Here is a 15569-nt window from a genome sequence, read left to right as displayed (position 1 = left end):
CTGTGAACACAGCGTCTCCCCGCAGGGATATAGTCCCAAGGGAGCAGGCGAGCACGCTGACTAACCCCCAGCATCTCCCCGCAGTGATGTAGTCCCAAGGGAGTGGGCAGGCATGCTGACTAACCCCCAGCCAGAACAGCTCGGATGATGGGGGCAAGCTTACTGAGGAGAAACAGGAAGTGAGAAATTCAGACAAAGAAAAAAAAAACATTTAGAAGGGAAATCGAAAGAAAAGGTAAGTGAACCAACAATGCACTAGCTTAACCACTTAAGACCCGGACCAAAATGCAGCTAAAAGGACCTTGCCCCTTTTTGCGATTCGTCACTGCGTTGCTTTAACTGACAATTGCGCGATCATGCGACGTGGCTCCCAAACAAAATTGGCGTCCTTTTTTTCCCACAAATAGAGCTTTCTTTTGGTGGTATTTGATCACCTCTGCGGTTTTTATTTTTTGCGGTTTTTATTTTTTGCGCTATAAACAAAAATAGAGCGACAATTTTGAAAAAAAATCAATATATTTTACTTTTTGCTATAATAAATATCCCCCAAAAATATATTAAAAAAATGGTTTTCCTCAGTTTAGGCCGATACGTATTCTTCTACCTATTTTTGGTAAAAAAAAACGCAATAAGCGTTTATCGGTTGGTTTGTGCTAAATTTATAGCGTTTACAAAATAGGGGATAGTTTTATTGCATTTTTATAAATTATTTTTTTTTTACTACTAATGGCGGCGATCAGCGATTTTTTTCGTGACTGCGACATTATGGCGGACACTTTGGATAATTTTGACACATTTTTGGGGCCATTGTCATTTTCACAGCAAAAAATGCATTTAAATTGCATTGTTTATTGTGAAAATGACAATTGAAGTGTGGGAGTTAACCACAGGGGGCGCTGATGGGGTTATGTGTGATCTGAAGTGTGTTTACAACTGTAGGGGGGTGTGACTGTAGGTGTGACGTCATCGATTGTGTCCCCCTATAAAAGGGATCACTCGATCGATGCTGCCGCAACAGTGAAGAGCGGGGAAGCCGTGTTTACACACGGCTCTCCCCGTTCTTCAGCTCCGGGGACCGATCACGGGACTCCAGCGGCGATCGGGTCCGCGGGTCCCGCGGTCACGGAGCTTCTGACCGGGTCGCGGGAGCATGCCGCGGGCGCGCGCCCGCGACCCACAGCTGGGTACTAGTACAGGACGTACCTGTACGTACATGTGCCCAGCCGCGCCATTCTGCCGACGTATATGTGCAGGAGGCGGTCCTTAAGTGGTTAAAGGAAACCTATTTAGAAAATAAAAAACAAACTTTTACAACCCCTTTAAAGCAAAAAAAAGAAAAAAAGTATGTTTCAGGAAAAAGAAAAATAGGTTTCGGGGGAAGGGTGATGGGGGTGGAGCTAGATCGTTGACTGGAACTCCGTTTTAACTCTGCAGGTTCCATAAAAAATACATTTCAGTTTTAAGTGGATTTACTTTTATCATTGAACTAAAAGCATACCTGCAGCTGTTTTGCAATCTTTCGCGAATTTTCTTCTGAGTAATTTCTTTCTTTTCATGTTCCTCCTGAAAATTCGTTTCAGCATAGACCGCCCTTTTCACCAAATATTGGTTGTAACCAGTTTTGGGTATATCCATATTAGCCGACACCATCTGGCAAAGAGTGAATAATAGCAATTAAAAACAAATGTGATTTGTTCTTGTATACATTTATATACAATGCCAGTTTTGACTATCTGGGGAAAATATACGATAAGACATGGGGTTCGCCTACTTCTGTCATTTTCCAATATTGACAGTGAAATGTTCCTCTGTTTCCCACTGGTCAATGTATATACACTATGGGCCAGATTCTCATAGAATCGGCGTTGGCGTAGTGTAAGCCATTTACACTACGCCGCCGCAACTTACTGGAGCAAGTGCCGTATTCTCCAAGCACTTGCTCCGTAATTTGCGGCGGGGTAGTGTAAATGGCCCGGCGTAATGCCGCGTAATTCAAAGGGGGCGGCTTGTATTTAAATTAAGCGCGCCCCCGTGCCGATCGAACTGCGCATGCGCCGGGCGGAAAAATAGCCCAGTGCGCATGCTCCAGCTCACGACGGAAAACGTCAATGACGCCGACGTGAGCGTCATTGACGTAAAGTCGTATTCGCGGACGACTTAGGAAAACAACGTAAACGACGGAAAAAGACGACGCTGACCCGACGCCACACTTAACATGGCATACGACGGACCTACGTAAACTTACCCCTCATATAGCAGGGGTAAGTTTACGCTTACGTAAACGTCGTAAATTCACTGCGTCGCTTGCACGTACGTTCGGGAATCTTGCGTAAATAGCTAATTTGCATAGACGACGGGGAAAACGACGTCGGCGACACCTAGCGGCGGGGAAAAAAATGACATCTAAGATCTGACAGCGTAAGAGCCTAACGCCTGTCAGATCTAATGGATATCTATGCGTAACTGATTCTAAGAATCAGTCGCATAGATACGCCGGGCCAGATTAGGACTTACGACGGCGCAAATGGCGTTGTGCCGTCGTAAGGCCTTTGAGAATCTGGCCCTATATTGTCAAAATCATTGGGACCTTCCACCTTTACATGCACATGAACTTTAATGGCATCTCAGTCTTAGTCCGTAGGGTTTATAATTGAGTTGGCCCACCCATTGCAGCTATAAGAGCCTCAACTCTTCTGAGAAGGCTGTCTACAAGGTTTAGGAGTGTGGCTGGGAATGTTTGACCATTCTTCCAGAAGTGCATTTGTGAGATCAGGCACTGATGTTGGACAAGAAGGCCTGGCTCGCAGTCTCCACTCTAATTCATCCCAAAGGTGTTCTATCGGGTTGAGGTCAGGACTCTATCAAGTTCCTCTACTCCAAACTCGCTCATCTATGTTTTTATGAGCCTTGCTTGTACACTGGTCCATATCATTTGGTGGAGGGGGATTATGGTGTGGGGTTGGTTTCCAGGGGTTGGGCTTGGCCCCTTAGTTCCAGTAAAGAGAACTCTTAAAGCCTCGTACACATGGCCGGTTTTCCAGACAGGAAAACTGCGAAGAGAGCTTTTGACCGGGAATCCCGGCCGTGTTTATGCTCATTCGCAGTTTTTCCGACGGGAAATCTGCCAAAAACCGCCGGACAAAAAAAAGAAACAGCTTTCTTTTTTCCCACTGGGATTCCCATCTGAATTTTTCCCAGTGGTTTTTGGCAGTTTTCCTATGGGAAAAACTGCGATGGCGCGTTCACGCGGTCGGGATTCTAAAGGGGGAAAACTTACAGAGCAGGTTCTTGGATTTCCCCTCTGGATTTCCGACGGCCAACACGTATGTACAAGGCGTCAGCATACCAAGACATTTTGGACAATTTCATGCTCCCAACCTTGTGGGAACAGTTGGGGTATGCCCCCTTCCTATTCAAACATGACTGCACATGTTATATTTTATAACATGCTGTTGAAGCTGCAAAGGGTGGGCCAACTCGATATTGAACCCTACAGACTAAGGCCCGGATTCAGAAAGAATTTACGTTGGCGTATCTATTGATATGCCGCGTAAATTCTAGAATGCGCCGACGTATCTTCTTTCTGTATTCAGAAAGCAAGATACGCTGAAATTTGGCTAAGATACGACTGGCGTAAGTCTCTTACGCCGTCGTATCTTAGTTGCATATTTACGCTGGCCGCTAGGTGGCGCTTCCGGAGATTTACGCATCAAATATGCAAATTAGGTAGATACGCCGATTCAGAAACGTTCGCCCGACCCATTTTTTTACGTCGTTTACGTAAGGCTTTTTCCGGCGTAAAGTTACCCCTGCTATATGAGGCGTATCCTATGTTAAGTATGGACGTCGGGCCAGCGTCTAATTTTCCGTCGATTACGTCGTTTGCGTAAGTCGTTCGCGTATAGGGCTGTACGTAAGTTCCGTTCACGTCGAAAGCATTGACTATTTGCGGCGTAATTTGGAGCATGCGTACTGGGATACGTTCACGGACGGCGCATGCGCCATTAGTCAAAAACGGCATTTACGTGGGGTCAGCCTTCATTACCATACAACACGCCCACTGCATGGATAATTTGAATTCCGCGGGCTTACGCCGGACCACATACGCTACGCCGCCTTAACTTAGGGCGCAGGTTCTTTCTGAACCTGCCTCACTAAGTTATGGCGGCGTAGCGCATCTGAGATACGCTACGCCCGCACACATTTACGCCAGGCTTTTTGAATCCGGCCCTAAGAATGTAATGCCATTAAAATTCATGTATGTGTAAAGGCAGGCAACTTAATACTTTTAGTAATATAGTGTATGTGCATTACTGTGTTTGTGCTGGGAGCATGCTACATCGCATGATCAGGGTGGGCTCCTGATCATATGATCCTCATAATAGGCTATGATTGGTTATCATTGTGATCACTAACTGTATAACCTGCCATTCTTTTTAAAAAGGAGAAGAAGATACATTATATCCTTTTCCCCTTGCTAGAGGAGAAAAATGTGAACCAAAAAAGTCTTTATTAAAAAAAAAATAATAATAAACTAACCATAAAATAGCTAGATCAGGGTTTGATCTAGGTTAGAGTCAGGCGCACTGAATATTCACTATTGTTTCTGTGACCCTACTATGGGTACACAGCACAAATAACATACACAATGGCCCGGATTCACAAAGCACTTGCGCCCTTATCTCCAGATACGCCGCGTAAGTGCAAATATGCGCCGTTTTATCTGTGCGCCATACCCACAAACTAAGATACGCCTAAAAACAGGCTTAATCCCGTCGACGTAACTTGCCTACGCCGGTGTAGGGTGGGCGCACATTTACGCTGGCCACATGGTGGCTCTGCCATTGATTAGCCATTCAAATATGCAAATGAGGAAAATACGGCGATTCACGAACCTGCGCCCGTCCGACGCAGGCTACGAGAGGTGCGCGTAAGTTTTACGTCCGGCGTAAAGTTAAGCCCCATAAAGGAGGTGTAACTCAGCAGCAGACATGTAAAGGTCTGCATCAGGAAACAGAAGCCGGCGTTTTTTACGTAGTTTACATTGGACGTGTGTCTGGATGGGCGCAGATTACGTTCATGGCATAGGCAGTGATCCGGCGTATCTTAGGCAGTTGTTCCGACGTGGTTATGAGCATGCGCACGGGGATGCGTCCACGACACGACGCATGCGCAGTTCGTTCAACGTACTTGTCTGGCTCTCAAACCATCATTTGCATGGGGTCACGCCTCATTTGCATGGCTTTGCATGAGGCAAGCCCACTTCCACCTACGCCGGTCTGCGCTTTCGAAATATACGCCACGCCGACGCAGCTTTGGGAGCACTGGCTTCCTGAATTCCATGCTTGCCTCTCTGCGCTGCGTCGGCGTAGCGTACATTGAGATGCGCTACGGCGGCGTAATGTGCGCCCGTTCTCTATGAATCCGGGCCATACTGTATATGGTATCGCTGTGAATATCAGGAAATTGAAAATGACTCATTTGATATATAACAAAAAATAAGAGATGTCCTTTAGCACATGCCAGAAAATGGAGGGCCCAATTTATCATGAAAAATAAAACAAGTTATAATTCATCTAGATGCATTAGGTAGTTGCAAAGATGTGTATAGTTTTACTAATTCATGTCCGAGTTAAAAACTGGGGGCCAGATCCACATAGATCGGCACCGGCGCAGCGTATCTAAGATACGCTACGCCGCCGTAACTTACTTGGCTTTGTTTCAAATCCTCAAAGATTTCGCGCCGTAAGTTACGGCGGCGTAGTGTATCTCTGGCGGCGGAATTCAAATCGGCGATTAGGGGGCGTGTTTCATTTAAATGAAGCGCGTCCCCGCGCCGAATGAACTGCGCATGCTCCGTTTCGAAATTTCCCGCCGTGCATTGCGCGAAATGACGTCGCAACGAAGTCATTTTTTAAACTTAGACGTGACTTACGTCCATCCCGATTCACGGACGACATACGCAAAAAAAAGAAAAAATTCAAATTTCGATGCGGGAACAACGGCCATACTTAACGTGGCAAATCTAACTATACGCCGCAAAATACCAGCTTTAACTATACGCCGGAAAAAGCCAACTAGAGACGACGTAAGAGAATGCGACGGCCGCTCGTACGTTCGTGGATCGTCGGAAATAGCTCATTTGCATACCCGACGTGGAAAACGACGCGAACTCCACCCAGCGGACGCCAAAGTATTGCATCTACGATCCGAAGGCGTACGAAGCTGTACGCCTGTCGGATCAAACCCAGATGCCGTCGTATCTTGGTTTGAGGATTCAAACTAAAGATACGACGCGGGAAATTTGAAAGTACGCCGGCGTATCAGTAGATACTCCGGCGTACTCTTACTGTGGATCTGGCCCCGGGTTCAGGCATTGGGATTCGTCAATAAGACGTTAAAAAAAGCAAATATAACAGAAATTGTTCATAGGAGAAGAAGGCTACAAAAATGAATACAAAAAAAAAATCCATCATCTATAACCATACCATTAATATGGAAGACAAGTTACTGAAGATTAATATGCAATGTGCCTAAAAATACACGATATGCCATTAAAAAAATAACATTTACGCTGTTGGAAAAAGGTAAAATTGTTGAGCTGATTTTATCAAGACCACTATCACAAAAAATCTAATTCTAACCGCATAGTTACCAGAATAAATCATTCATTTACGGTATTCCTTACAGTCATTATAATAGTAAAAAATAAAAAATAAAAAGTATAAAAGTTTAAGAAAACAATTCATTTCTACTGTATATTAATCTCTTTTCCATCTCTTATCCTTACCTGAGCTTCTTCAGCCCAAGACAACCTTGGAAGATGCTGAGATGTTTACTTGGCACGTTATATAGTGCCACAAAGTCAAGGGAAGATCTTTTACAAGGTTTGAAATTTTAACAAGAGAAAAATATGGCAACCAGTTGCATATAACATTGGAGAAAAGTTATAAAGATTTTCTGTTAGCCACTGAAAGTGACCGATTTCATAATACTGTAGCTGTAGTTATACATTTATACAAGTCATGACAAGGAACTGAGTTATAGCTATAAAATGTAACAGTCCGGGCATGTTGGGCAAAGTTAGATCTTTTGGGCATGCTGGCTGGGCATATACTGTAATTTTGCCATACAACATACTTTGGGCCAGATTCTCAAAGGCGTTACGACGGCGCAACACCATTAGCGCCGTCGTAACTCCTCATCTGGCCCCGGGTATCTATGCGACTGATTCTTAGAATCAGTTGCGCATAGATACCCATTAGATCTGACATGCGTAAGGCTGTTACGCTGTCAGATCTTAAAAGTAATTTCTTTCCCCGCCGCTAGGTGTCACATCGTCGTTTTCCCCGTCGTCTATGCAAATGAGGTAAGTACGCGAGATTCCCGAACCTACGCGCGTCCGACGCTGAGAATTTACGTTGTTTCCGTAGCGTACGCGACGCGTAAGGTTGCCCCTGCTATTAGCAGGGGCAACCAATGTTAACTATGGCCGTCGTTCCCGCGTCGAAGTTTAAAAAAAATACGTCGTTTGCGTAAGACGTCCCTGAATGGCGCTGGACGCCATTTACGTAAACGACTAAGGCCTCGTACACACGGCCGAGGAACTCGATGTGTTTGGCACGTCGAGTTCCTGCCAGTTCAGCACTGCCAGTTCAGCACTGAAGTCGCCGAGGAGCTCGGCGGGCCGACAGCTCCCATAGAACAACGAGGAAATAGAGAACATGTTCTCTATTTCCTCGCCGAGCTCCTCGTCAGCTTCCTCGGCCGAAAGTGTACACACGGCCGGGTTTCTCGGCAGAATTCAGCCAGAAACTCGGTCGGAAGCTGAATTCTGCCGAGGAAACTGGTCGTGTGTACGGGGCCTAAGCAAATGACGTCGGGGCGACGTCATTTAGCGCAATGCACGTCGGGTAATTTACCCGACGGAGCATGCGCAGTACGCTCGGCGCGGGAGCGCGCCTAATTTAAATGGTGCCCGCCCCATTTGATTTGGGCGGGCTTGCGCCGAGCGAATTAACGATACACAGATGCAAGTTTACAGGTAAGTGTTCTGAGAATCAGGATGTAAACCTGTAAACCTGCGGCGGTGTAGCGTACAGCACATGCATTACGCTGCCCAGGAGCAACGTTAATGTATGAGAATCTGGCCCTTTGTGTCAGTGTTTGAAGTGAGTGTATTCATGGGTTCTCCAACAGATTTTGAGGTGGGTGTATTACCTGGGACTCCAATAGAGTTTTGGGTGGGTGTATTCATTGGTTTTCCAACAGAGTTTTAGGTAGATTCAGGTAGAGTTAGGCCGGCTTATCAGTAGATAAGTCGACCTAACTCAGAATCTACGCCGACGTATGTTTAAGCGTATGCTCAAACAGAGATACGCTTAAACATATCTAAGATACGACGGCTTGCGCCGTCCTATCTTAGATTGCAATATTTTGGATGGCCGCTAGGTGGCGCTTCCATTGCGGTCGGCGTAGATTATGCAAATTAGTAGATACGCCGATTCCCGAACGTACGCCCGGCCGACGCAGTAATTTTACACCGTTTCCGTAAGAGATAGGCCGCGTAAAGTTAGAGCTAGGCCCTAGTGGAATAGTAATGTTAAGTATGGCCGCCGTTCCCGCCGTGAAATTCAAAATTTTTACGTCGTTTGTGCAAGTCGTCCGCGAAACGAGATTTACGTTGTTTACGTTCACGTCGAAATCAATAGGCCCGTGCGGCGTACTTAGCCGCAATGCACACTGGGAAATGTAGGCGCCCGGCGCATGCGCAGTAACATAATAACGTCAAAAACGTGGCAGATGTGGCAGAGGATTCCTGGATCCCTCATCTGAACTTGCAACCAGTCTGTGGCAGAGACTGAGATTAATCTTGTCCGTGCATTGTCCCGGCTCCTAGGCCAGGTGAGAGGGGCCTATCCGGGTGAGCAATACCCACTTAAGAAAAAGTGGTGAGTGTGACTTTGAAGTTTCGCAATTCCCCAGTGATCTGCTTTGTGCGCCTGAACCTTCCCCTGATCCTTCACCCCTCTACTTCTACAAGTTGTTTTAAAATAAAAGCCATAGAAAAGGAACTATAACTTGTGGACATTGAATTTTTTTCTGACTCTCAACCCCTAGACGACGAGGAACGAGGTAACGTGCAAGGCCCACAACTAACCAGCAGCTCCTATGGGGTAGTGCTACATTTAGAAAAATGGTCATTCTTTTTGGCAGTTTGAATGTGTCTTTGATGAAGATTTCAATTAAAATCAGAAAGAAAACTATGCCTTAGTAATAAGTCCTCTTTGTCCTCATTAGTGAGAAGAACGTGCAAATGCCATAATTGCCATAAATGCCAAAAACAAAAGCAAACAAAAGCCAACCTGTGAGAAGAAGCAAACCTCCAATAGCCCAAGCCAAGGCTGATTCTCTTTAATTGTCACCTTCTTTTTCCTCACTAAAAGGGACAAGGAAGACTCAAGTTTTTAAATATGTAAAGAAGTAATGCCCCGTACACACGGTCAGACTTTTGACCGGCCAACATCACATCAGAATTCCGACGGAATTCCATTGGAGTAAAAGAGAACATGTTGTCTATCTAAACTCCGACAGAATTCCTTGGAATTTACGATAAAAAAAGTCAGATGGGGCATACACACGGTCGGAATTTCCGATGGAAAAAGTCAGTCGGACTTTTACCATTGGAAATTCCATTAGTGTGTACAAGGCATAAGTGTAAATTCCATGTCATCAGCATCAACCTGAATGTCAAGAGAAGTGGTAGGCGAAACAATGGCCCGGATTCAGGTAGATTTGACCCTTATTTACGGAGGCGCAGGGCAGCGTTTTTGCCCTGCGCCCCGCAAATTTACTGCGCTACCCGCGATTCACGGAGAAGTAGCTCCGTAAATTGCGTGTGCGCTGTGTAAACTTGCCCTGCGTAAGGGCGCTTAATGTACCTGATCCCGTAGGGGGCGGGAATCATTTAAATTAGGCGCGCTCCCGCGCCGAGCGTAGAGCGCATGCTCCGTCGGGAAACTTTCCTTTGGCTGCTGAAAAGAGTGGCCTTGCGACGTCATTTGCTTCAAAGTGAACGTGAATGGCGTCCAGCGCCATTCACGAATCACTTACGCAAATTACGTAAAATTCGAACGTCACAACGCGGGAACGACGGGTATACTTTAGCATTGGCTGCCCCTGCTATTAGAAGGGGCAGCCTTATGCTAAACACGCCGTACGGAAACAACGTAAATTGCGTACGCAGGGCTCGCGCAACATTGTGAATCGGTGTTAGTATGCAATTTGCATACTATACGCTGACCACAATGGGAGCGCCCCCTAGCGGTCATCGCAAGAATGCAGCCTAGATATGCGTGGCATAAGAGCCTTATGCCACGCAGATTTTAGGCTGCAGTCGGCGTTACGATGTTCCTGAATCAGGAGCATTTGTAATGCCGGGGCAAGTAAGCAATTGCGCTGTGTAACCTATGGTTACACAGGCGCAATTGCTACTTGAATCTGGGCCACTCTTTTCAGCAGCCAAAGGCACACCAATATGTGCAATCAGTCGCTGAAAAGTGCACAAAAGGTTATTGCAGACCAAAGAATTTTTAGGACCGACTAACAAAAATTGTTAAGATAATGAACAATACCTCCCTCAGAGCACTCACACTTTACAATCCATTCTTTAAAACCAAGCACAAGATTCAAAATATGGGCATGATCAGCACCTCTTTAACCACTTCATTACTGGGCACTTAAACCCCCTTCGTGCCCAGACCAATTTTCAGCTTTCAGCGCTGACGCATTTTGAATGACAATTGCGCGGTCACACAACACTGTACCCAAATTATATTTTTATCATTTTTTCCCCACAAATGGAGATTTCTTTTGGTGGTATTTAAACACCTCTGCGATTTTTATTTTTAAACAAAAAAATACAGAAAATTTGGAAAAAAAACACAATATTTTTTACTTTTTGTTATAATAATATCCCATTTTTTTTAAAAAAAATACAAATTTTCCTCGGTTTAGGTCGATATGTATTCTTCTACATATTTTTGTTAAAAAAAATCGCAATAAGCGTATATTGATTGGTTTGCGCAAAAGTTATAGCACCTACAAAATAGGGGATAGATTTATGATTTTTTTTTTTTTTTTACTAGGAATGGCGGCGATTTGCGATTTTTTTGTCATGGCTGCGATATTGCGGCGGACGTATCGAACACTTTTGACACAATTTTGGGACCATTCACATTTATACAGCGAGCAGTGCTATAAAAATGCACTAATTACGGTATAAATGTGACTGGCAGTGAAGGGGTGAAGGGGCACTAGGGGGTGAGGAAGGGGTTAAATGTATTCCCTGGGTGTGTTCTTACTGTGTGGGGGGAGGGGACTGATTGGGGGAGGTGACCGATGCTGTGTCCCTATGTAAAGGGACACAGATCGGTCTCCTCTCTCCCTGACAGCACGTGGAGCTCTGTGTTTACACACAGAGCTCCACGTCCTGCTGTGTCACCGACGATCGCGGGTGTCTGGCGGACATCGCGCCCGCCAGGCATTAGCATCGGCTCCCGTTGTTTCCCCGCTGCGCACCCCCAGCGGCGCGCACGGGGAACAAAAACAACAGGACGTCCACCCGGCACTTGAGAGCCGCGCTGTGGACGTCTTTTGTCCATAGCGCGGACCCCAAGTGGTTAATCATTCAAAATAAAATCCACCCTCGAATTGGAAACCAAGAGAATTGTAAGTACCAGGCCAAACTAGTAAGAATCAGAAAGGTGGATTTTATGTCCATCTTACCAATCAAAGCACCAGGACCAAAAGATCTAATAACCAACAACACCTGTTCAAAGGAAGTATACCTGTAGGATACAGCAGTGTTTCTCGACCTTTTTCAAGTCATGGCACCCTTTAAAATTATACACAATCTCAAGACACCCTTTAAAATTATGGTCAGTCTCGAGGCACCCCATTCTAAAATATAAAAAACGATTCTAATAGTTTTACATAATGTAGCAACAGCCACACAGGTAGAACGCCCAAAATTAGAGGTGATTTTTTTTCTTCCAAAGGAAATAAACTTTTGCACACTGGTACTGACTAGTATTCCAATATTTCTCTTCTCCCTCAATATATCTCCACCAGTCAGCTAATGTTACCCCAGTGCTGAGGGAGAGAGACAGAAGAGGGTCAAACAAGGATGCTGGGAAGGCGACAGACATCCTCCTTATCAACTGAGGACATCATTAAGTTAGGGTGCCAGTGTCTAGAAAGTCCTAATGGTGCGTAATGAAAATCTGTGGCTTTGTGTAACTAAAAGGCAGGCTTCATCCACTTGCTGGCTTGTATATGTAGTCAGGGCCGATCCTAGGCAGGGTGCGCAGGGTGCTTTGCACCCAGGCGCCTGCAGAGGTGGGGGCGCCGAAGTGCCAGAGTTCTCCTCTCCTTCTGGCAGTGCTCGGGGGAGGGGCCGCTCCTCTTCCTGACACAAGGGTTCTAGTTTTTAGTGGCTGCTGAGTGCTGATGTGCAGGAATGAATTCCTCACACTGGGAGTCTTGGATCCCGCACTGTCTCCACCAACTCCAGTTGGAATGCCTCCCCCTCCCATCTCTATTTCAGGCTGCAGAGAGAACCAAGGTGAGTCTCAGTGTCCTGGAGGATGGTATCCCCAGCGTACCTTTACATGTGCTCTGGGCTGCCCCTGCTCTAGATGTTTTATAGCTTAATAGATTGCATAAGATACACAGCCCCTGTCCCTTCCTGCACCTCAGTAGTCCATCTACAGATGTGATGTATAATGAGATGTACTAAGAGCCCTTTCACACTGACAGTGCGGGGGCGTCGGCGGCAAAGCGCTGCTAGTTTTAGCAGGACTTAACCGTAGTTTTAGAGGTACTTTTAACCCCCCACTAGCGGCCAACTAAAGGGTTCAAAGCGCCATTGCCAAGGCGATTTGCAGGCTCTGTCCATTGATTTCAGTGGGCAGGCGTGCTTTAGGAGTGGTGTATATACACACACACTAAAGCGCCTCAAAGAAGCTACTTGCAGGAAATTTTTTGACGTCCTGCCAGCGCACCGCTCCAGTGTGAAAGCACACTGGGACTGCAGATGAGGCTTTTTTCAGGCGCTATTTTTAATGCTAAAGTGCATTTCTGTGGTTGAGTCATTGCCATAGAAACATTTGTAAAGGGGAGGGGTTAATAAAATGACCACGCCCATGTGGGGGCGCCAGAAATATTTCTGCACCCAGGCGCCTGTGACCCTAGGACCGGCCCTGTATGTAGTGCTACCCCCGGAGCAGCCGCTTAAGTATACTGCGGTAAACCAGAAGGTATGTTTACTGATAAGATAAAGGCATTTAAACGTGAAAAAACATAAACTTACAGAAATACTTCAAGTGAAACTTCACTGGTGATAAAACAGCAACAGCAATGAAATTTGTCAGATAATCAATATAAGGAACAATTTTATTTCAGCAGCCCTTATGTAAACATATGTAAACAGGCAGAAGAAGGGCAGGGGAATGACCCTTAGCTATATCAGACCGCTCCCTTCTGCTCCTCAATTCACAGGCGCAAACAACAAAGGCGATGTCATAAACATTCAACAACAGCTAACTGTAAGGAAATTTAACCTGCTCTTTTCAGAGAGTTCTAGGCAAATTCAAGCTCTGAACACAGTGAAGGCAATCCCTGTAATGGGTGGGGAGGATTAAGGTAGTCCTGTATTTAAAAGATGCAATTTTTTGGTCTTAAGTAGGGATTAGCTGAACATAAACCGCCCCAGGTGACATGTTTCAATGCAAAAAAAAAAAAGTTTGCAGAATCAGAGAGGCCATGCAGCAAGAAACATTCGATTCTGAGTCCTCTGGGTCTCTAAGGATCACATTATACATATCTCCTCCCGGGCCACATACAACTCCTTGGGTTTCTAGGGACTGAAAACCATCCCTTAAAGATTACTGTGTGTTATCTTCGACATCCTGCTGACATCATCCTCCTCTTCCTCTTCTCCCTGTGTGTTTAGCGGACCCGCAGGAATGCTATCTGGATAAAGGGGGACTTGAGAGGAAAGGAAGTCCTCCTCTTCCTCCCGCTGTTCTGCCTCAAGTGCCCTGTCCAAGATTCCACAAAGTGTGTGCTCCAGCAGGAAGACTAGAGGGACAGTGTTACTGATGCATGCATTGTCGCTGCTCGCCATCCTCGTGGCATCCTTAAATGGTGACAGGACAGTGCATGCATCCTTGATCGGTAGCCATTGGCATGGCGAAAAAAAGCCAAGCTCCCCTGACCCTGTCCTGGTGCCATACTCGCACAGGTACTCATTGATGGCCCTCTGCTGTATGTGCAGCTGCTCCAACATTGCCAACGTCGCGTTCCACCTGGTTGGCATGTCACAAATGAGGCGGTTGGTGAGCAGGTTGCATTCCCTTTGAATGTCAGCCAGCCGAGCACTGGCATTGTATGACCGGCAGAAATTACCAAAGACTTTTCTGGCCTGCCTTTAGGAGATCTTGTAAGCCTGGGTACCTGGTCAAGAAACATTGCACCACCAAATTCAGGACATGTGACAAACATGGAACATGGGTCAAGTGTTCCTGTTGGAGGTGCCATTGTCGCATACCACCATTCCTGGTTGAAGCTGGCATGGCATGGCCTCAACCAGTGTGGCTCCAGTCCCCTAGGCAGACCAACTCATGCACCACATGACATCTTTTTGCCTGAATGCTTGCGTAGCCCCTTGAGGACAATTCTGCAAAAGAGGCTATAGAGGAAGAAGAACAGGAGGGAGGGGAGCATACAGATGTTGTGGCAGAATCACCACTAGCTTTTTGGAGTTGTGGTGGTGGAACAAGCTCCAACACTGAACCCTGTCCTGCATCCTTCCCAGCTACCAGTAGAGTTACCCAGTGAGCCGTGAAGGAAAGGTAACGTCCCTGCACATGTGTGCTAGACCATGAGTCAGCAGTAATATGAACCTTACTGCTGACTGCCCTGTCCAACGAGGCCAAAACATTGCATTCCACATGGCAGTAGAGAGCAGGAATGGCCTTTTGTTAAAAGAAATGGCATTTTGGAACCTGCCACTGTGGTACAGCACATTCCACAAATTCACGAAAGGGGGCTGAGTCTACCAGCTGAAAAGGCAGCTGTTGCAGTGCTAGCAATTTGGCCAAGCTAGAATTTAGACGTTGAGCCTGTGGATGGCTGGGACCAAATTTCTTTTCACAGTTCAGCATCTGGGATAGGGAAATTTGCCTGCTGAAATCAACTGGTGGTGCACTGCTAGCAGATTGGCTGCAAGTACTCGTGACACCAATTGCTATAACTTCATTCCTCTCAGTGCAGGTTTTTGAGAGGACTGGAGGTATAGAAGGGTTTGAGATCCCAGATGAGGAGCAAGGAGAAGTCTGCCTTTTTCTATGATGTGGGTCTTTCAGTTTCTGCTGCCAATGGACTGCATGGCAAGTCATCATATGTTTGGTCAAGTATGTGGTGCCCAAGCGGGTGCTGTTCTGGTCACGCTTGATCTGCTTCAGACATAGGTTGCAAACAGCAACGTACCGATCTGCTGCACATGT

At 46.1% G+C, this 15569-nt stretch overlaps 1 protein-coding gene across 1 annotated transcript in view; it reads right to left on the bottom strand.

The window, feature by feature from the left end:
• LOC120909327 (pendrin-like) overlaps nucleotides 1–6897 on the bottom strand; it is a 135110-nt gene extending 128213 nt beyond the window's left edge. Inside the window, exons 1-2 of the mRNA XM_040321075.1 lie at nucleotides 6791–6897; nucleotides 1499–1650 (exon numbers count right to left, since the gene is read on the bottom strand). Of these exons, the coding sequence (XP_040177009.1) occupies nucleotides 1499–1650 (152 nt within the window). The 5' untranslated portion in view covers nucleotides 6791–6897. The remainder of the gene's footprint in view (nucleotides 1–1498; nucleotides 1651–6790) is intronic.
• Nucleotides 6898–15569: the final 8672 nt, after the last annotated feature.

The sequence above is a fragment of the Rana temporaria genome, chromosome 8 (genome assembly GCF_905171775.1).
Source record: "Rana temporaria chromosome 8, aRanTem1.1, whole genome shotgun sequence".
Classification (NCBI taxonomy): Eukaryota; Metazoa; Chordata; class Amphibia; order Anura; family Ranidae; genus Rana; species Rana temporaria.
This window is presented reverse-complemented; position numbering and strand designations above follow the sequence as displayed.